We start from the raw sequence: 20,348 nt of genomic DNA, 5'->3' as shown, positions 1-20,348 counted from the left end.
CTTCCTGTTGGCGCTCAAACTATAGATTAGCCAGGGGAAGTGGAAAGAGGAAGGAGGCTCTCATCAACGGAGGATGGTGAGTGATGGAGGGGTAGACGAGGGGCTGGTCTTGGAAAACGCCCAGAAAAACGCCTAGAAAAGCTAGAATGAGCTAGATGGACCGTCTGCACATAGAGAAAAGCAGTGCTGCAGGGCAGCTCAGGTGGTACAGAGAACTGAAGTCGAGTCCTTGTCAAAGTGACCAAAACAGTTCGTGCGACCCTCAATCAATCCTCACTGCCATTTCATTTTCGTCTGTCAGCCCGCCTGGCTGCTCAAGGGCACGTCCTTCTGCTCACATTCCGGCCCCCAGCTACCTCAGCGGTCACACAGATCCCTTAATCTTAAGCTGATTCTTACGTGCATGTATAAGGCAGCTGTACTGTACTGTACAAGTGAGATTTACTCTAACTATCTGACAGTCACTCGCTCCCATCTCCTCACTTGATTAACCAGAAATGTTCCCAAGTCCCAGGCTGGCTAATTCACATTTACTGGTTGCCTTTCACACCACAGGCGCATTCCTTCCGCAGCCGCATGAGGAATCACGTAAAGTGGATGAAGAGCTGCAACCTTGTCGTTCTCGTCAAACACATTCACATCAGCTGAATCGCCGTCAGAAGTGACTGGAGAAGTGAATTGCCATGAGAAAGCTGACGCGAAGTCCTCCTTGCTGGAGACACTGCGAGTTGTATGATAGTGGTAATGCTGTGTAGTGCTTAGACCCGCAAGGGTATAGCAGGTATGATACGAATCTACATGTCTTCACGTCTCTCAGTCAGCAGAGGCGCCATTGACAACACTTTCCGGAGGCAAATCATACTTTCCGGGCTTATCACGAAGACCCCCGAACTTGGCCTGACAACACCCAAGGATATATCGGGTCAAGCCTTCCCGACTGTAGAGGTTGCCCACAGAGCTCTGTTTGGGCCCTGCAGCCGGTTGAGCTCCGTCGAGCGCTGATTGGATCAGTGGCCAGCAAGATCCAACCCAGTGGCTGTAGCATCCGTCAACCAGCTTATTGGTTCTCCCCGAAAAGCCGCCTTCAGGGGCATACTGTCGAGCAGAGAGCCAGGACAAGAGAAGAGGGACATCCATGCACCTGTCACCATTAGCGGCACTCAGAGTGAAGAGGAGCGAAAAGCAAACGCTACTCACCTCGCCACGGTCACTTCAGGTTGGCCCAGGATGCACAGACAGGCCAAAGCACAGAATGCATAGGCGCCATGTGCCTCCGACCCGGGACTTCCGGAAATCCCACCTTCGAATGTTTGACCTAGAGTTCGGGATCAGCCTAGCGCAGTCAGCTCAGGGGAGAAAGCACTGACATCGAGAAAGATATGCGGAGAGGCCACTATCGAACGTCTCCAGACCATGTTGTCTGGCTTCGGCTTCCGGGGGTAGAATAAGTGGCAAATCTAGTAGTGATATGATGACCATCGCGCAGTAAGCGCCGCTGAACTGGCAGTCAGTACGGCATGGCATGTACGCAAAAGAAGTGATCTAGGTCGTGAGGGGCTTTTTACCGCACATCTTCTTCCCCACCTTCGCAGACTCTAAAGCCCCCATCGGGCTGCTTCAGTCTCCCAAGCCATCTCCACCTGAGTCGAGGTCAGCAGCAGACACCAGTGGCCAAGTAGGGGGGTATGAGCTCGACAACGCACATCTTCTCCCTATCGATTAGGCTGTATGCCTCTTCGCCTCCGATCATCGCAAGGGAAAGTACAGCAGCATAGCTCGAAGCGCAGTGGGACAATTGGCCATGGCCACCTCCAAAGCCCCCCGTCGGGTTTTGCATGGGTATGAATGATTTGACAACACTAAAGCAAGAACGATGAGTCTAAGTAGGCGCTCGATCTATTGGGCACCGGATCTGCCTCGGACTCGGCCAAGATCCATCCGGCATCTGCAACAAAGCACACGGGCCCAAAACAAGACTGGAGTTAAGGGGGCACAGGCATTCTACTCACCGTTCGCGGACTCTACTGATATCCTCACCTAGAAGGCTCAAAGCTGCCAGGGCCCAGTAGACCAGCCAGGGCCGACTGGCATCCATGGCAACGAACCCCTCTGGGTAGTCCTCTAGGGAGTCGAACAAATAGGCTACATGCTCGTCCCTCGTGAGGGCGGGCACGCCAAACCGGTTGAAAGGGCCATTCTGGGTGCTGTGAATGCCTTTCAAGAAAGGTAAACATTTGTTGACCGTCTCCGCTTGGACCTCGGAAGTTTCCGTCACCAAAGCATCTAGGAGCAGAGGCGGCGTGGTGAAGAGAACTGGCACACCGGGTTGCACTTGTGGTTCGCACATTTCGTCGTTGGGTCTCGGCAATGACTGGTGGTCAGTATATGTCGTTGTAGACGCAGCAGACAAACGACCACTTGTTGATACCTTAGGCCGGATGGGGTGGTTTTGCGTGTTTCCTGGCTTCGGTGCTTGGTTGGCGGTAGTAAAACGAACTTTGCGCCGCTGTCTCCCTGAAGCCGCGATCACGATCGGCATGGGAAGCTAGCTTGACCAGGCCGGTTGGGGACTTATATGAGCTTTTCTAATGTTCTAATTCTTTGTCTCAAGTAAATGGGTAATTGATCCAGCTCCTGATAGCTTTTGAATTGTCCTTTTCCCTTGCCAATGGATGAGCTCTGTTATCGCCATTCAGGAAAACCATTGTTCTTTTCTGGTCAGGTGGTGGCGGTGGGGTTGCCATGGCTGGCGATTGACCCCTCAGGCCCCAGTTTGGTCGAGTTGCGGAAACAAGCCAAGTGCGCAGTTCAGCCCATCTTGCTCTTTACATCTTCTTTGTTGGATTCGTTTCTTCTTGCTTCTCCTTGTGCGTAAACTACTCAGATCGGTTCTTTTCCATTTCATCGAGCTCAGGGCTTGGAAGAGATAGCGTAATATCACTGTCGAGACCACCGAGCCGCTGACTCAATTGACACGTTCCGCTCACCCCTATCTTTTCATCGCGGTTGTGGAATGGATCTTCGTTTCGATTGACCGAGAGAGGCTAGCGAGCATTCCGGCCTGATTCTTAATCCTACATGTAGCTACTCATACTACTAAGTTCGCACAGTACGGGGTACTTCGAATTGATCCCCTGCCGGCAAATAATTACTCGAGTACAATACGGAAACCATCTATCATATCTCAACCAATCTGATGGAGGCTCACAGTTGCACCCGCGATTGGGCCCGTCTCTCATGCTTGAAAGTGCTTGAAAGTCATCTGGCTGGCAGGTATACTGGAACCAACAGATCAAGAGCATTCGATTCGGTCGTCTGCTTGGGGTTTGACTCGGATAGGATTTAAAGTTAATCGATCGCTGCTGTCTCGACTTCTGCCGATAACTACTAACTACGACTAACTCCCCAAGGCCCTCAAGCACTGACCATCTGACTAGGGAATCCATCGTCATCCTTCTTCTGGATCTAGCCCAACAGCACCAAGTCCGAGCTAAGGTTGTGTGGATGTGCTAATAATAAAACCGAATGGGTTGCCTTTTTGAAGCGCCCATCGCCGTCAATCGGCGGCGCATCGCTAGAAAATTCGCTGGCTGCCGAAAGAGACACCGCTTTGGAGATGTTCTTGCGTGAAGCCGGGCTGGCGTGGCAAAACTGCGAGTCAAAAATTCAATGGGACTGATTGTTTCATAGCTGGCATATCGATTTGTCGAGCGTCCTCCCCCCCCTAGGGAGTGGAGCCCACGGGCCTTGTCTTTCCTTCATACCCGCCTATATGCAGAGCGTTTCCTTACGCCTGGCTCGGTACCACCTGCTGTAGGGAGAGACTCTGTAGGTCGAGTTTAGTGAAATAGACATACATGACTAGTCCCAGGGCTTCGGCCAAGACCGTTTTGACTTTTGCGCACACGGTCCCGTGAATGCTGCTGGCGTTGACAGTGCCCTGCCCTGGTGTTACAAGTTTTTTGTTGAGAATCAACTTTGGATAGGTCATTCTGGCGCTTCGAATCGACGCCGAAATGAGCTATTACATGTGTTGGCGGCTATGGAATTCTCTTCCTTGATTTCTTGTGCTAGAATGGGTCGAAGGCAGCCAGAAAGCAATGGAGAAATACGTACCCAGCGTGAAGCGTCGAGCAACATCCTGACAGCACAGAGATGTACATTACAGTACCAGTAGCCAGATCGTACCAACGCAGCGCGAGATCGCATATGCCTAACGGTTGTGCACAATATCATATGTTGAAGCTTCCGATTTGGCTTGATGGGGAGACGGAAGGAGGAGATTGTGACTGCCATAGTCATTATCATTATTATTAATATTAATATTACTATTATTACTATTATTATTATTATCATCATTATTATTATTATCATCATCATTATTACGGGCTTCATCATGATCTTTCGCTATCCTCACCAGGGGACCGATGCAGAGAAGACCTCTTCTTCTGTTCCGTGCTCTCGAAATCCCTAGCCGCTAAATGAGGACAGAAATGCTATCAGATGGTCGCGGTGATTGGAGCTCATGTACAGTCAGCCACTTTGTTGGCAACGGAGCCAACATGTGTGCACCATTGATTGACCAGGACCGCTGGGTATTATTGGATGATGGCTATGATCTACTTAGCTCCGGGACTAGGTGAGGACTAATGTACTATGACCAGGTCCTGGGAAAGTGCTGAGTACTCTGTATTGATATGCCCATTCAGGCAGTAGCCAGTGTTTTTCAGTAGGTAGTTGATTCCAGTCATAGATTGTGTTGCGCTGCAGGGCCTAGTATAAATTTCACGTAGCTTTTTATGTCCTTTCCATGATACCACCTGCTATAGGATCATCGATGGAAAATACATAGTACAGTACATACATACAGCACACACATACACCCGGCGAGGTGGCTGAGTTTGAACAGCGGCGCGGACTGCGCCTGTGCCCTGTCTTCTAGTATCAAGTGAGTGACAACCTTCCTGTAGGACTTGGTAAGTGGCTGCGGGGCCAATTCCGAACAACGGCCCATCTGAGTACTATTGCCACGACCAACCGAGCAAGATCGGAGCTGCTGCCCCATCATGCCAATAATCGTGTGGCCTTAGTCAATAGAGGGCCCCTCCCAACCGATCTGGCCGGTTTCCACTGATCTTCCTGTCCCGAATGTTGCTCCCGTGTCTCGCCAACGGAAAATTCCGTCTCGTACCGTGGTCATTAGTTTTGAGCCTCCAGAGTCCTGGTCTTCCATCCATCATTGTTGATGAACTTCCATTTGAAGATAAAGGTGATATTGGTAGTGGTAGTAGTAGTAGTAGTAGTATTGGTGCTGGGTACTGTACCGTACCTAGATATTTGGATATTAAGCCCTTTCTTTACCTGTTAGTGCGACCGTGAACGCAACCAATTGTCAGGTGGGCAAATCAAGTAACTGTGATTTTCGTCGGAAGTGGTGCGCCAACGAGATACAAATGCAGCCGGTGCATGTCTGTGTTCGACTAGTACTGCCCTTTCACCCATGAATCAGACTAGCGTCTTGTTCTTTTCCAGGCCTACCGGTAATGCTTCTGCAAAATCGTCTAAGGTTTCGCTTGCTTGCCCAGAGGCGATTAGGAAGCATAATCATGAGACTCGTCAATCGAGCGAATCTACGGTGATGCCGAACCGGATCAAACTGAATTTTTCTTTCTTGCTTTTGTTGATCGGGAGAGGGTCTACTCCGTACGCAGTCTGTCTCGAAAAGCCGACTAATGTATGTAAGTAACGAGAAAGTATGTAAGTATAGAGAGTGGGTAGGGGTGGACTAGGCCCTTCAGGGTCATCGTAGCCGGCGTGAGCAATGAGCACGCCAATTGAGACGACGGGAGATGGGACGTGGTGTCAAACATCGTCATCATCTTCTGACATTTTCCATTCTACAGAAGTGATTCTAAAAGGAAAGAGGGAGAAAAAAAGGGAAATGATAAAAAGGCGAGTACGAAAAAGAAATGTAAAGACAAAAAATCTTTTTTAAAAAAAAGTAATGGATTTGTCGAAGCAAGCAGTAAAGGGACGTGGTAATTACTCCGACTAAACCGGGTTGGGGAGGAAGCCTCCTTCCCAGGACTCCCTAGCGTATTCTCCGGCCGATGCAACTTCTCGCAACTCTTCGCAACTCCCGCTTCACCGCTGCTTTGAGTCCCCTCTCTTTTGCTGGGGACGTGTGTCTGTGTGTGTGCTTCACTTGCTGTTTAGTGCTGCTTAGTTCCACTTCCCACTGCTTTTCCCTTTCAATCACCACCACGGCTTTCCATCCCATCCCCACCTGTTTAGTCCCTTCTGAGTAGCCTGGTAAAATTGACTAGACTACTATCAGTAAATCTCTAATTTCTTTCTCAAAAGCCATGGCCTCATGCTATCCGCCCGCCCGCCTTCGCCTTCTTTTACTCTGGCTCATTTGATTGTCTTTTGCATCCCCCGGATTCTGATTCTGGGCTTTTCTCTTCCTCAGGCTCATCTCGCCCGGCTGCTGCTTGCTTGGTGCTGCTGCTGCTGTTGCTGTTCCATCCCATCATCCACTTCCTTTTCTTTCTTCTCTTTCTTATTTGTTTTTTGTACCACCCACAACGGTTTGTGTGTGTCTTCCTCTGTGTGTGCGCGTGTGTGTGTGCGTGTGTGTGTGTGTTTCTCCTCTTGTGTCTCTATCTTAACTACTATCTGTGTGTCTTGCTTTCTCCATTCATCCATTCATCCATTCATCCCCTCTTCCCCCCTCCGTCTATCGCTCGGTCTCCTGTCACCTCGTTCTCCTCTTCTTCACGTTTCCTTTCCCTTATCCTCTTGCTTGTTCCGGTTTTCCTTACTCTTTCTTTCCTTTGCTTCTTGGGATAAAAGTCTCCCTCTTAACGAAATCTGTTTGATGCCCTCCTTTCCTTTATTCCCTCTCTACCTTGGTAAATAGTCTCATCTGTCACGATGTCCAACGTCGATTTATCCAGTGACGGCTTCATTGGCCTAGACTACGACTCTAGGAACTATCTCCAGGCGACGCAATGGCCCGTGGCAGTGGATCACCAGCCCTCCCAGAGACCCGATGGATCGCGAGATATCTCGCCCTTACAAACCAGCGGTCACGCCTATGATCAGTCGGTAGTCCAAGACCCTAACTTGATCGTCGACTGGCAATTCCACGGGCAGCACTTGCAACCCCACCTTCAGTACACTCAAGAGGAAGCGTCGTCCGCCCCTCAGTACGCTACCGCCAGCTATGGCATGCCCCTCCACTCTTCACCCGTGGATCTGATGCCCCCAACCCATGACCATATGAGCACGAGCCTGTTGGATGGGCCCTACTTGTCGCTGTCCGCACCAGTGGAGATGGTGCCATTTCCCTATCAAGACTTCCAGGCCGACCTCATGGGCTTCACGGCCCCCCATGGTCTTCCGGATATGACATATGCGGCGCCGCACAATCTGCTTGAGAGCAGCTCACCGACCGACACCTATCTAGAGGTCCGGTCTCTGACTAGTTCAAGCAGCGACAACGGTTGGAATACCATCGAGACCCGGCGCCCTCACGAGTTCACCTATCCAGATCAATTCTTCATCAATCCTACGCAGACGCTACACGACAGAAGCTTGTCGGAATCTTCCTACTCAACGTCTTACGGCAGTTTTGTTGAGATCACCAATCCGATCAACTCTCCTGGCTCTGACACCAACTTCGATGCGGCTTTCAACAACAGCCTGACCCGGCGTGTGTCCTACGACCACACTTCGCACGGTTCAGTCTCGCCCACGGCAGTCAGCCCTGTGAACATTGTACGACCCGTTCCGGTGCCTTCGAAGAAGCCGACCTCTCCGCGATCGGCCGCCTCGCAGTCATCTTCTGCTTCACCCCCGAGCAGAAAGCCTTCTCGCAAGAGCCCGATTGCTGCGAAGACCGCCGAGACCAAGGTCCGGAAGCAAACGCAGAATGGAAAGCCGGAGACCACCGAGAAGCGAATCGGCAAGCGCAAGGGTCCGCTCAAGCCCGACCAGCGGAAGCAGGCCAGCGAAATACGGAAGCTGAGAGCTTGCCTGCGTTGCAAGTTCCTCAAGAAGACTGTAAGGGCTCAACGCAAACTCAACGGTGATGATTTGTGCTTGCTGACTTGTTTACTACCAGTGTGACAAAGGTGAACCTTGCGCCGGTTGTCAACCGTCTCATGCTCGCCTGTGGCAGGTTCCCTGCACCCGCATTGACATCAAGGAGATTGGGTACTTCATGAAGGACTGGAAAGCAGACTATGAGCGCCACATCTCCCTTGGATTCTCGGTGGGGAACATCAAGGGTTTCTCAGAACACGAGACAACCCTCTTCATCACTCACGGTTATGGTCAGATTCTCCCGATCAACGCTCGTGAGGTGTATGTGCGCGACGAGCAATGCTTTAGCGTTGACTGGGTCGAGAGCATGCACCGAGAGCCTACTCAGTTCGAGGTTGAAACTGCCAAATTGTCTGCTGGAATGGAGGGTATCTCCCACGCTATGCTTTCCGAATATCTCGATCGCCACATCGATGGTAACGGTACCTTTGAGAAGTTTGTCGACGACTACTTCGAGGGCACGCCTTTCTTGACACAGATGCTGAAGACCGCTTTCCGCTACTATTACCGCACCAAGCTGCCGGTCATTCGCAAGGCCTTGAAACTCATCATTGCCTACAACCTAACGCTCCACGTGACTATGGTTGAAGGTCTAGGTGAGGAGCAATGCATGCCTGGAAAGATCGATTCATCAACATCTAGGTTTAAGGGCAAGACGATGGCCCCAGTTATGATCAATTTCCAAATCAAGTGTGCTATGGCAAACATGTGGCGCGAGTTGCAGAAGGATGTGTTGGAGGAGCTATCAAGCCTCTACTCTAGCGTCTACAGCGGCGACAAGTTGAAGAACTGGCCCACCATCTTCATCCTGGCCTCAATCCTTCTCGCGGTCTGGGAGGAAATGCAATTTGACTGCCACTACCGTACTCCAGTGAGTAGTTTTGAACTTGAATGTGATGGAACCATTAATTGACCCCCCCCCCCCCCTTTAGGAACCTGCTGCAGTGGAGAAGTTCTGCAACGATATGGAGACCACCCCAGTTGGCGTCATTGTTGGCCTCTTCCAGGCGATCTCACAGAAGCTTCCCGCCTTTACGGACTGGGAGACCACGAAACACCACCACTTGCTGCACTCGAACCCTGATGTGTGTACGACGATGACTGAGGTCCGCCAGCACGTGACTCAGTTTGGTATGTTCTTCTTGCGCTCATTCGTCTGGCTGGTTGACTAACGTCCAACAACAGAGAGCTATCTTCGTGGCCGGTCCGGCACCAAGTTCAACCGCAACGACTTCGATTGTTTGTCGAACAAATTTGTTTCAAGACTTGTGATTCGTGCGAATTAGATGACGTGTTACGGCTCTGAAAATGACGGAAGACACGATACGAAACGATGATATATGCCGGCATTGATGATTATGAAACTCACAGCACAGCAATTAGCGATTGCATCGCACTGTTCGTTCGTACTTTCCCGCCGTTGTCATCATGATGCCTTTTTCCTTCTTTGTTGTTTGTGTGTTTCCCATCTGGGGAGACAACCTGAAGCATTTGCCCTTGCTTTTATCCCACCCTTTCCTTCTCAGTGGTATACCTTTCTCGCACAATCTTTGCAATAGCGATGATGAGGATCACGAATGTCATGATATTGTACGGTCACGAACTGTTTAGCAGCGGATGACGGATACAGCTACGTTGCGACTGATGCAGGAGGCTAGTTCTCCCATTACGCGCTGCGGGTTGCATCTGGAGTCCTTGATTAGCGAGTATGTTTGAGTGTCTGTTATAGGAAGAATTTGTTTTTATTTTTATTTTTATTTTTCTCAGTTTTTGGTTATGATCGGAATATGAAGAGCAGCTGGGAGGCGGTTCGCAAAGACCCATCCTTGCCTGAAGGGAAAACGTGCAAGCATGCTCAGTTTTGATTCATGTCACCAGTTTAAAAAAAAAGAAATGCACTTTACATGAGATCATGCTACCAGGAGAATTCGGTACGGGGTTGGATGTAGAGAACATGCTTGTAGCATCTGCATTGCGTCAAGCGTTACGCTTGTCTGGTTGTTTTGCAGACTGATTGAGATCCAAGGGTTCCGTCAGTCTGGATTGGAAAATCCGGGGGAGGGTGATTACCTAACTCGACCTCGGCTCAACGCTCCCAACAGATCAACAGATCTATTGGTAAATCTTTCTTCCTGGCAGTCTACAGTAGAGCCTAAAAGGGTGTCATCGCAGACCTCCAGTCAGCCCTCTGTTCAACGTCAGCAGTCAGCACCCTGAGGCCACCGATCTACTTACTCCGGCCGTCCGATTCCCAACCTGAAGCGTTGACTTCTCTGGAATTGAATCTTAGTTCCTCATTCCGTTCGAATTACACACCTCACTCCAAACAAAAGCCGCTTCCTCTCCGTACAGCTCCTTCTAACATCCATCTCATCAGCATCAGAACACCATCACAGCCACCAATAGACCCATCCTGAACGGAATCAAAAAAGGATGTCAACCAGCACGACCACCAGGCCCCCAACCAGGGCGGCCACAGCCTCCCGACCCTCTGCCTCATCCCCACTCACCAAACCCTACCTCATCCTCTACAACGCCCTCAACTTCACCCTGTGGGCCACCTGCACGCTCCAGGGCCTCACCCTCCTCGCGACGGGCACGCCACTACCCCTCATCTTTCAAAAAGTCTACCCGCTCCTCCAGGCCACGCAATCCCTCGCCCTGCTCGAGATCCTCCACAGCCTGGCGGGCCTCGTGCGCGCGCCCGCCACCACCACCGCGATGCAGGTCGCCAGCCGCATCCTCCTGGTGTGGGGGATCATGTACCCCTTCCAGCGCGAGATTGTCGGGGCCACCGCCACCGTTGCGGGCGCGCAGACCGGCGACTACGCGTTCCTGGGCTGCCTCAGCGCCTGGGGCATTACCGAGTGCATCCGGTATGGGTTCTTCGTCTGCCAGGTCTCCGGGCTCGGGGTGCCGGCGTGGTGGGCGTGGCTGCGGTACAATACCTTCTACGTGCTGTATCCGTTGGGCATTAGCAGTGAGTGTGTGATGGTGGTGCAGGCGTTGAAGCCCGCGGCGGCGGTGAGCCCCGTGTATTGGTGGTTTTTGGTTGTCGTTTTGGGGGTTTATGTGCCTGGTATGTTTTTCCTTGCCTTTGGGCTTCCCGGGGGGAGAGAGGGGGAGAGGAATGGGTGATGCTAATTATGGATTACTCTTGGGGGGAACAAACAGGCTCGTATATTCTCTACACGCATATGATTGCTCAGAGACGCAAGGCGTTGAAGAAGAAATGATGGGCTCAGCCGTGCTGTGCTCTGGGTTGGGGCCATTTGGGGGCGAGCGAGCGACGTGACCGAGATTCGCCGGAGAGTACTCCGTACGGAGGACGGAGTACGGAGAAGGAGACACTGCATGTATCAAGCAGTATCACGATAATAAAGCTACGCTGCGCTGTACTGTACTGTTGTGCAACAGTACCGGTACCTACGGTGTGTGTGGCGTTGACTGTTATGGGATGTGTACGTTAAGGTTTCATGAAATAGATATCATATGTACAGTACTGTATAAGTAGGAAACTTTGACCACATCCTCTCATCCGATGCCAGATCATATCATATATACGGAGTATGGTGTATGTGCTATAATTCCTTCATGATATCGCGCACCGCTTTGGCAGCGAATCGCTTCCGTTCCGTTTTGGGTAACCCGTCGCTCATATCTGATTATCCGGTTAGCCAGGAATGGCACAGAAAGTTATTAACAATTACGTACCTTTAATAGCTCGCATCCGCAGCAGCAGCGCCTCCACCGCATCCACTCGCAGCTCCTCGTCCGCCTCATCCTCCTCGACAAAATAATCGTCGCTGCCGCGCTCGATCGCCATGCGCAGACCGACCATCTCGCGCTCCAACTCATTCACCTCGAAATTGAACCCAGCCGCCCCGTCGTTCTCGTCGTCCAACCCGAGTAGCTGTCTCTCCAGGTCGTCGTTGTCGTCGCCGTCATTACCGAGTCCCATCGCCAACTCCTCGGTCTCCTCCTCCGCTGCACTCCAGTCATGCGTTTCCAACACCTCCTTAACCCGACGCATGCCTTGCAGTTCTAAACAAGACGGGGAAAAAAGGTCAGTCCTGAGTAGAAAAATCCCAAGTCTCGCAGGGTACTCCGTAGGCGAAAGGGGAAAGGAAGGAAAACAACAAACCTCCATATCGATTCCTCCCCTCATCCTCATCCTCCTCCCCACTCCCCGTGGGGCACCACCGCACAACCTCCCACCCCATCAACCCCATTTCACACAATTGATCCTCCCACCACCCCACGGAGAACGGCTCATCGATCTCAGCATCAAGATGATCATCCAGCTCACCATGGAGTCCATTCACCTCACCACCACCATTACCCCTCATCTTCCCCTTCGCAGCGCCAGCGCCAGCAGGAGATGATGATGAAGCATCCACCAAAACCAACAACCCGGGAACCTCCCCAACACCCAAGCCCCCCCTCTCCTCCTCAATCAAACCCCGCACCTCCCCAATAGCGTGGATGAACTCCTTCAATCCGCGTACATCCGCCCGATCTTCTGCCGCTTCTGGCTCTGAGGTGGTGGGGATTGTAGTAGTCCCCGGAGTTGATGCTGGATCCGGCAGAAATGATGGAGGGTCATGGTGATGGTGATGCCGATAGTCCACCGGATTGCGGACGCAGATCAACAATGCGCCGATGGCGTCGCGGACGACTTGGGCGTCGGGGCCGGAGAATTCGGTCTTCCATTGTGCAGGGGATGGAGGGAGCGGGGTAGTCGTTGTTGATAATGATGGTGACGATGAGGTTGTTGTTGACAGAGGGATCTCGTCAACCCAGATGGGGATGTCGGCCGTGTAGTAGCGGTTCTGGATTGGGAGAGGCGGGTGGGTGGTGTAGCCGGCGAAACTGGTGGTCGTCGGCGGGGCGGCTGCTGATGAGGTTACGGTGGCGGTTGAAGCGGCGGAGGAGGCTACGAGGGTTGTGGTGGAGGAGAGAGCTGTTGTAGTTGTCGTTGTTGTGGGCGTGGATGGTGGCTCGGTGACCGGTACGCCGGTGAGAGTGTGGAGGAGAGGGGGGATGATGGTCGTGGAATGCGAGCTGGGAGAAAGGATGAGAAGCCGGCGCGGATTCCGGATGATGTTTCTCGTGACGGTAGAGGGGTTGTCGGAATTCATCTTGAGGTTAAAGGTGTTGTTCTCGTTGGGTTGGTGAGTTTTGTGAAGAAATGTGAAAGAGAGACCCCGAGAGAAAAAGTTGGCGATGCTTAAAGTTGCTGCTGGTACGGATGCGGGGAGGCAGGCGGAGGAGATTAAAGACGGCGACAGCGCGAAAGTTCAGTTGCCTTCCTTCGTATTCGCTCTCTGCACTTCGTTTTGTATTTCCATGGACCAGAATAATGTTGTTTACGAGCATTTCTGGCAGCGCTGCAATCGATTGGCGCTGCCCATCCCCACTCCTAAGTACTCGTACGCAGCTTTGTATCGAACCCACGCGCGGACGGTTGCTCCCAAAAACCATCCCTATCCCCTCTCCCCTACAGGACGTTTACGATAATTCCCACAGATTTTCAGTACCGGGTAACCATTTCCTCCAGAACAAGGGCCAATCGTCATTCGATTTCGTGTAGTATATGTGATTCAATGGAAAATCAAACCCCCCAACCGACCGACCGACCCAGATCCCAGAGTTGCAGAGTCCATAACAAAAGAAAAAACAAACGCCGACCAAGTCAATGATTATCCACCTCCCATCCCCATCATCATCAAACAAATCTCCTTAGCCTCGTCGCTGGCCCCGAGCTCTCTGCACAGTGGCCTTACCACGAGCCAGACCGACACCGCGGCCGCGCTGGCCTCGTGAGCGGAACATGGGGGCGTTTCTAAAACGTTCAATCAGCTAATGCTCCGAGAAAGATCTGGGAAGGGAACCAACCTCAGCATGTCCGGCACAATGAAGAACTTGACATGGCTTCCCCGGATGTAGACCTGATCCAAGTGTGACACGCGACCGTCGCGGGCGGTAACCGTGATATCCTTCAGTTGAACGTTCATGTTATCTTCGGCTATAGTAGGTAAGAAAGTCAGCGACGATGTCTTCCAGGTTTGTTGGTTCGTGAGAGGAAGATCGAGGGGAGTAAGGAGGATGGAGAGACGAGAGAGACGACGCACCCTCCAGAAGTTTTCCGCGGTACACGACACCGGACGTGATTTCGAGAGTGACAACGTGGCCCTAGATATGATTTAGCTCGGGCACTTCGCTGAATCCATGCATTCAGCTAGTGAAGGACAAAACCACCCACCTGCGCCTCGTTCAGGAGCTTGATCGGGATACCGATCGTGCTGGTCAACTTGCCCATTGTGATGTCTGGTTGGAGAGAAGAGAAGCAGAAGGCGGGGAGAATAGAGCACTAAACGATCACTCGAGAGAAAGTCTGTCTGTCGGAAAGAGGTCGAAGGTAGAGACTGGGTGCGATTGGTCCTGCGACAAGGAGGGGGTAGTTGGTTGTAAAGGACAAAACCGGCGATGTTTGACTGAGAGAGCAAGCAACCACACCCGCTCGACTCGTCGGGCGGAGAGTTTTGCGGCTCTGCGGGCTGAGGGCCAGCCAGTTATTTTATCCATCCGCGCATTTACATACGTACTCGTCGATTGACTTAGTGCTATCGCAATCTAATAACTAATACCAGACAATCATCACAGAACAGCTAATTGCATTAACACGATCAATACGCAAAAGAACCTATAACCAATACCCAATATCCACCCAACCCTCCCTTCGAAATCGGTACCTTGCGCAAAGAAAAAAAAAGCTTCACAGCTAAGCTCCACAGCTAGCAGCTAGCAAAAGCACCATCACCACCCCCAATTTTACAAAACCCACTGACACACAAAAATGAACCCCCCGAACACCAACCTCCGTGCCTTCAACCTGGCCGTCACGACCCTCCTCAAAAACCCCTCGCACATGCTTCCGCACCTCACCATCCCAACCATCACCCAGCTCCCCGAACAACTCGGCCCCGCCATCTCCGCCTCCCTAGCCACGAGCACGAACACCAGCACCACACCCCTCGAAAAACCGCCCCAAATCCAGATCCGCGCCCTCATCCTCGATAAAGACAACACCCTCTGCCCAGCGCGCACGACGACCTTCCCCCCCGAGATCCTGGCCAAACTGACGGCACTACGCACCTCGCCGACCTCCCCCTTCAACCAGACGACGGCGCCGGACTCGATCCTGATCGTCTCGAACCGCGCGGGGAGCCACCCGCGCTACGACGACGAGGTCCGGAGCCTGGAGGCGCAGCTGGCCGACCTCGCTATCCCTGTGTTCCGGCTGCCGCCCGGGGGAGCGGTGGCCAAGAAGCCGTTCTGCGGGGCGGAGGTGTTGGCCTGGTTCCGAGAGCGCGGGGTCATGGTGCGCGCGGATGAGATCGCGGTCGTGGGTGATCGGCTGGGCACGGATGTGCTGATGGCGCGGGAGATGGGGGCGTGGAGTGTGTGGTGTCGGGATGGGATTGATGCAGGGGGGCAGCGGGAGGGGGCGAATGTGTTAGAGCGCATGGAGATGTGGGTAGAGCGGTATCTTCGGGTTAATCGTGGGTTGAAGGCGCCCGTGCCAAAGGGGTTTGCTCAATGATTCTTTGCTTTCGCGGGAAGGTGGTGGAAGGGGGGGAGAGTCCGTGGGTTTTGTGTGCTGTACTATGATTGAGCTATATGAGTTTGGGGGTTCACTGGGTGTAGACTTAGATACGGTGGAGTTCGATAGGAGTCCGATACCCTGCACAATAGCCATTTGGATTGAAACAAATCAATTTACATAACCTCTACATGGAAGAATGGGTTATCATGATCAGGTGGTCCCTGAGGAATGGTCTTAATATCACTCGAACCCTAAATACCCCGGCGAAGATTGTCTCAGCCTCGCGTTGGAAGATGGTAAATAATATCGAACAGGGTCACCTCACTCAAGGCACGAAATAACCGTCACAAAAGGAATATGCAAACATGTCCTAACCCGCCAACCCAAGAAACAAATAGAAGATAAACCAACTGTCGCCGTCTTAGTCCGACTTTCTGGCATAACCACGTTAAACACCCCTGACCGGATGTGAGAAGAAAAGAGAAGAAAAAGCAAAATAATGGTCAGGGGCAGTGAAGAAGCATCAAAAAAGCGCATCCAGGTGCGATCGAGAAGGAAAGAAAAGGCGCTGTGTAACGCTCAGGACCAGCCCCACAGAAGAATAAAAATACAGAAAAAGACACGCTGAGGACACAATGTAAGAAATATTGAATCCGTCTCATCGAAATTGTTCGACTTCAGGTCTCAGATAGAAGTTTGAAAAGGCATTCGTTTACCCTACCGAAGGGGTCAATCGAGGTGTGTTGAGGTAGGGTGACGCCATCCGGGTAGGATTGACCCAGATTCATAGATTCGAATGTCAACCAGAAGAAGACGGCATAGGATTCACCCAAGCGCCAAAGTTTGTTTACCGAAATCGTACAGCCGGACTCAAGAGCCGGGCGCCAGTGTGTTAGGATCCACACTCTCGAGTGTCAGACTCTGGAATTCCCCCTGGACACCGGGGGAGGTGTGTCCAGACATCGACTGCATGGGCAGATCAAAAGCGCTGCTTTCAAGCCCCATGGATTGAGGAACACCAAATGTCATGTTGTGCTTGGCATACATTCCATTCATCCCCATCCCCTCATCCGAGTAACTTGTTTGGTGCTCATTACCCAGACCGTACATATCTTGCGATGTGTGCGAGATGTTGGAGAGTGGTGGCGAATGGTTGGCGATCATAGGGTCGGCATGACCAAGACTAGGATAGGACGCCGTCTGATGTGCCACTGTTGAGTCAACAGCGGGCGTGACAAATGGTAATGTGAATTGAGTTCCTATGTTGGTAGCAACGGGGGTTGAATCACCACCTGCGCCGGTACTGAAAAGTCCCGGGCTGGCGAAATCAGACGGAGAGGCGGTAGTTGTAGCCGACATGGGGTGGGTTCGTGGATCAAACCCATAGGCGGCAGATGTATCAATACGCAGATTCAGGGCCAGCGGATGAGTCGATTGTGGAATAGGGGCAAAGATCCCTGTGTCTGGCTGGCCAAAGTGCGCAGGGGCTTGAGAGAAGTTGTACTGGGCAAGCGGCGGCTGCATTGCGGAGAAGTCGACGGCTACCGGAACCGAACGACTTCGTTGCCGCTTGTGACCACGGACCGCCTGAACGCTCAGGTGGGTGGGGGTCTCGGGAAACACATTCAGGTAAGCTTGCGCGAATTGGTTGGGTTGGGATGCAGGACGCTGAATGAAAGGGGGCGACATGGGCGGATTCATAGCAAAGTTATTGTATGCCAGGCGATTTTGGAATGACTCCAGGGAAACGAGTTTGGCGAGCTGGACGCTAAGAACCTTCGGGTGGCCTCCGAGATGGTGAACCAGAATTTGGCTTGCTTGCTGGTCTTCTGTGAAGTCACCGCACTGATAAAAGCCACCAGAATTGGATGAATCCATGTAAAACAATGGGGGTCGATTGAGTTCCACAACTAGGCCGCCAGTCCGCGAAGGGGCGCCATTTGGTCCGGGGGTCTGGTCACCAGACTCCAAGGTGATGTTCTTGATGTAGGCAAAGGGGTATTCGATCTTGTATCCGGCAGAGTCGTTGTTGATATAGTAAGTCATGCATGCTTTCTCCGGGGAATAGAAAACAACGAGATCCATTGCGTTTTGTCCAATGCGGCGCCAGCTGCCGATAGTCAAGGAACGGCATGTGAAGTGATGAATAACTATTGCCAGTCAGTCTTAATGTCACGACTGCACCAGTGCTCGACAAACGTACCAACTTTGCCAGAGGGGGTCGGCTCATTAGGGTAGGCCCCATTGGTTCCGTAGCCTCCTGTCCGGCCAAAAGCGTCTCTTGCACCAGGTTTGCTGGGATCGAATTGCATTGCTAGATATTGGCGCATTGATTCGGGGATTGAATCGCATCCTTCGCCGGTTTCGATGCTCTTCTTCGCAAGCATCTTGATCTTAGCGCGTCTGCGTCGGCGCGGTCAGTATTTCACTTCAGATGTGCGCGGAGAGATTACAAACCTGTTTTGAAACCAGATCTGAACGGACCGCTCGGTCATGTTGATATCTTGGGCGATTCTTTCACGAGTGGCAGCGGTAGGGGTAGGGTTTTTGTTGAACTCGACTTCGAGGGTGACCAATTGGTCCTGGGTCGCGCGCTGGCGTTTGTTGTTCTTCTGTTGCTGCGTCAAGGTACTCTTCCTTTGAGGACGGCGTGCGGTGGGAGCAGTCGTGGTAGTAGTAGCATTGGACATGGCGGGAGATGGAGTGGAGGTTTCCGAGGGAGACGAAGTTGCCGTAGCTACTGCTGTGGTGGCAGAGCATGGGGTGGTGGCAGGGTCAGGAGTGTCTGTCGAAGACATGTTTTGCAGGGATATGGCGAAATTGTAAGGTAGTACGACGAGAAAAAGGAGATACGACCAAAGTGGAAACAGATGCTCCGAAGTGTGTGTGTAGGTAGGGGTTGAATTTGGTTGACGATCCGGTCGACAGTCAGATGGAGATGAGATATCGGTCTCTCTGTAGCAGCGTCAAGCGCGAGAGAATCGTGGTGAGATCAAACGAATGGAAGCGCTTTGGCTGTGAGACACGGGGTGAACTCGAAGACACAAAGCTTGGGGAGGCGGGACAAAAGCGCGCGTCGCGGAAGCGTCGATTTGGGGGTTGATATAGTCAAGAAGCGGGATGAATGTAAACAGCTGACCTAGGCAGCTTGAGGCGAAAAGAATCGATGACTTCGTTAACCAGAGACAGAAGTATATAGGTCCGTGATCGGGTCTCAATTGGCGAAGAACCGAGATGTGATGTTGCGGATACTGGTTGAGAGATCTTGGCTCAAGGTAAGCGAAGACAAGGAGATTTGATCGAGGGATCGTGAAAGAGTGAAACGATCGACTGAAGCGAGCGGATAGTGGTAATTGAAAGAATGGAATTGAAGTAAAAACAACAAGAAACGAGTGAATGGGGTTGGGGGGGAGGGAAAAGAAGGGAAGGGAATGAAGATGGCCGGTAAGGAAGAGAAGAAGAGAAGGAGAGTAAAGGAAGAAGACAAACGGGTGGAGGGAGAAGGAGTAGGAGTAAGTAAGGCAGGCAGGAGGAGAGGAGAACGGGCTGGGCAAGCGGGTTGAGGGCGACGGGACTGGAGCGACCGACCGTCAGTCAGGAGATGGGATGGATACCCGGGCCTGGATGGGGGAGTTCCCGAAACGGTTAGCGAGTCAGTAGTTGGCGCTGGGCTGTTTTGGCACCGGCTGTTCCTGACTGTCTCCGTGGGGCTGGCCTTTTTTGCTTCCCCTTCTCTTCGCTTTTCTTTTCTTTTTTTATTCTCTCTCTTTTTTTTGCTTTCCTTTCTTTTTCCGGCTTTCTCTTTTTTTCTTTCCCTTTTTTTCTCTGTCTTTTGTTTCTATTCCCTTTAGTTGCCTTTTCGCAGTTGGATCGTCTAGAATTCCCCAAACCCTCCCTAAGATGGTTTAAGTCTCTTCCTGTTGGCTCTACAGGAACCAGTATCTCTTGGAGAGCCACGTCGGAGAAGCAAGTAGCAGTGAGAGTAAGTATACTTATCGATTGGTAGAGTAATCCGTATCCCGTAGAAACCAATACTATCTTGATCATAGCATGAGTCTGTTATAGACATCATGGATGCTGGTATTGATTACCCTTATTTATCCTTTTCCTCCCTATGACTCTGGTCCTGCCTTGTATCATAAATGCTGATTCCAGTTCTCCGTCGCCTTGTGCCGCCGCCGGCCGGTAAAACATTAGGAACGTTACAGACCTTCACATGGCGTTTCCTGAAGCAAGACCAGGTTGTTACAGAACCAATGCCCACCGCCTTGTTTTAGCCCCTGCATCCAGTTGCATTTTGCATCACTGCATCTGCAACTGGCTGCCCGATCGTTCTTCATCCTGTGCAATCGATGTCTCCCCCAATCAGAAAAAGACGCTTCTTCCATCTCGGCCGGCGTATACTGTACTCTCTCGACTTTGAACTTTTATATTCCTCGTATCAGATACTTCGAGACTAAGTAAGGTCCTCCTCGGGACATCCTCCGTCCACCACCAGCCAGCACTTACCCTACTGCTGCTGCTGCTGCTGCTGCTGTCAAGCAAGGCACCTGTGGCTGGAAGAAGTTCCCATTGGCTCAGCCAGTCCTTTTTCTGGGTCTGGTGATCTGAACGGTAGAAGATTGACTGA

General features: G+C 51.9%; 7 protein-coding genes across 7 annotated transcripts; 3 read left to right on the top strand and 4 right to left on the bottom strand.

Moving 5' to 3' along the window:
- Positions 1 to 813: 813 nt before the first annotated feature.
- Positions 814 to 2,539, bottom strand: ASPACDRAFT_57433 (CAAX farnesyltransferase subunit beta RAM1; the record flags this gene model as incomplete). The annotated part of the gene is made up of 6 exons (XM_020203239.1): positions 814 to 1,141; positions 1,198 to 1,315; positions 1,368 to 1,495; positions 1,566 to 1,640; positions 1,704 to 1,859; positions 2,010 to 2,539. The coding sequence occupies 6 exons, from the start codon at positions 2,537 to 2,539 to the stop codon at positions 814 to 816; spliced, it is 1,335 nt and encodes a 444-aa protein (XP_020060436.1).
- A 4,397-nt stretch (positions 2,540 to 6,936) lies between these two features.
- Positions 6,937 to 9,395, top strand: ASPACDRAFT_21489 (Zn(II)2Cys6 transcription factor domain-containing protein; the record flags this gene model as incomplete). Its single annotated transcript, XM_020199035.1, has 4 exons — positions 6,937 to 8,067; positions 8,129 to 8,980; positions 9,042 to 9,240; positions 9,295 to 9,395. The coding sequence occupies 4 exons, from the start codon at positions 6,937 to 6,939 to the stop codon at positions 9,393 to 9,395; spliced, it is 2,283 nt and encodes a 760-aa protein (XP_020060435.1).
- Positions 9,396 to 10,154: 759 nt separating this feature from the next.
- Positions 10,155 to 11,513, top strand: ASPACDRAFT_1853007 (protein tyrosine phosphatase-like domain-containing protein). Its single transcript, XM_020197287.1, has 2 exons — positions 10,155 to 11,188; positions 11,284 to 11,513. The coding sequence occupies exons 1-2, from the start codon at positions 10,543 to 10,545 to the stop codon at positions 11,343 to 11,345; spliced, it is 708 nt and encodes a 235-aa protein (XP_020060434.1). The 5' UTR covers positions 10,155 to 10,542; the 3' UTR covers positions 11,346 to 11,513.
- Positions 11,514 to 11,690: 177 nt separating this feature from the next.
- On the bottom strand, positions 11,691 to 13,250 carry ASPACDRAFT_39710 (adaptin-binding domain-containing protein; the record flags this gene model as incomplete). The annotated part of the gene is made up of 3 exons (XM_020200636.1): positions 11,691 to 11,770; positions 11,824 to 12,153; positions 12,254 to 13,250. The coding sequence occupies 3 exons, from the start codon at positions 13,248 to 13,250 to the stop codon at positions 11,691 to 11,693; spliced, it is 1,407 nt and encodes a 468-aa protein (XP_020060433.1).
- A 405-nt stretch (positions 13,251 to 13,655) lies between these two features.
- ASPACDRAFT_75564 (putative small nuclear ribonucleoprotein SmD3) lies at positions 13,656 to 14,566 on the bottom strand. The gene is made up of 4 exons (XM_020204489.1): positions 14,375 to 14,566; positions 14,244 to 14,304; positions 14,008 to 14,137; positions 13,656 to 13,954 (listed from the first exon to the last, which is right to left on the bottom strand). The coding sequence occupies exons 1-4, from the start codon at positions 14,429 to 14,431 to the stop codon at positions 13,852 to 13,854; spliced, it is 351 nt and encodes a 116-aa protein (XP_020060432.1). The 5' UTR covers positions 14,432 to 14,566; the 3' UTR covers positions 13,656 to 13,851.
- A 155-nt stretch (positions 14,567 to 14,721) lies between these two features.
- On the top strand, positions 14,722 to 15,868 carry ASPACDRAFT_1853004 (phosphatidylglycerophosphatase). Its single transcript, XM_020197286.1, has one exon. The coding sequence runs from the start codon at positions 14,969 to 14,971 to the stop codon at positions 15,713 to 15,715; it is 747 nt and encodes a 248-aa protein (XP_020060431.1). The 5' UTR covers positions 14,722 to 14,968; the 3' UTR covers positions 15,716 to 15,868.
- Positions 15,869 to 16,588: 720 nt separating this feature from the next.
- On the bottom strand, positions 16,589 to 18,516 carry ASPACDRAFT_22998 (homeobox domain-containing protein; the record flags this gene model as incomplete). The annotated part of the gene is made up of 3 exons (XM_020199162.1): positions 16,589 to 17,868; positions 17,922 to 18,121; positions 18,176 to 18,516. The coding sequence occupies 3 exons, from the start codon at positions 18,514 to 18,516 to the stop codon at positions 16,589 to 16,591; spliced, it is 1,821 nt and encodes a 606-aa protein (XP_020060430.1).
- Between the last annotated feature and the right edge of the window lie 1,832 nt (positions 18,517 to 20,348).

This window comes from Aspergillus aculeatus (assembly GCF_001890905.1).
Source record: "Aspergillus aculeatus ATCC 16872 unplaced genomic scaffold ASPACscaffold_2, whole genome shotgun sequence".
Lineage (NCBI taxonomy): Eukaryota > Fungi > Ascomycota > Eurotiomycetes > Eurotiales > Aspergillaceae > Aspergillus > Aspergillus aculeatus.
The sequence above is the reverse complement of the archived record's forward strand: the minus strand, read 5'-3'. Positions and strand labels throughout refer to the sequence as shown.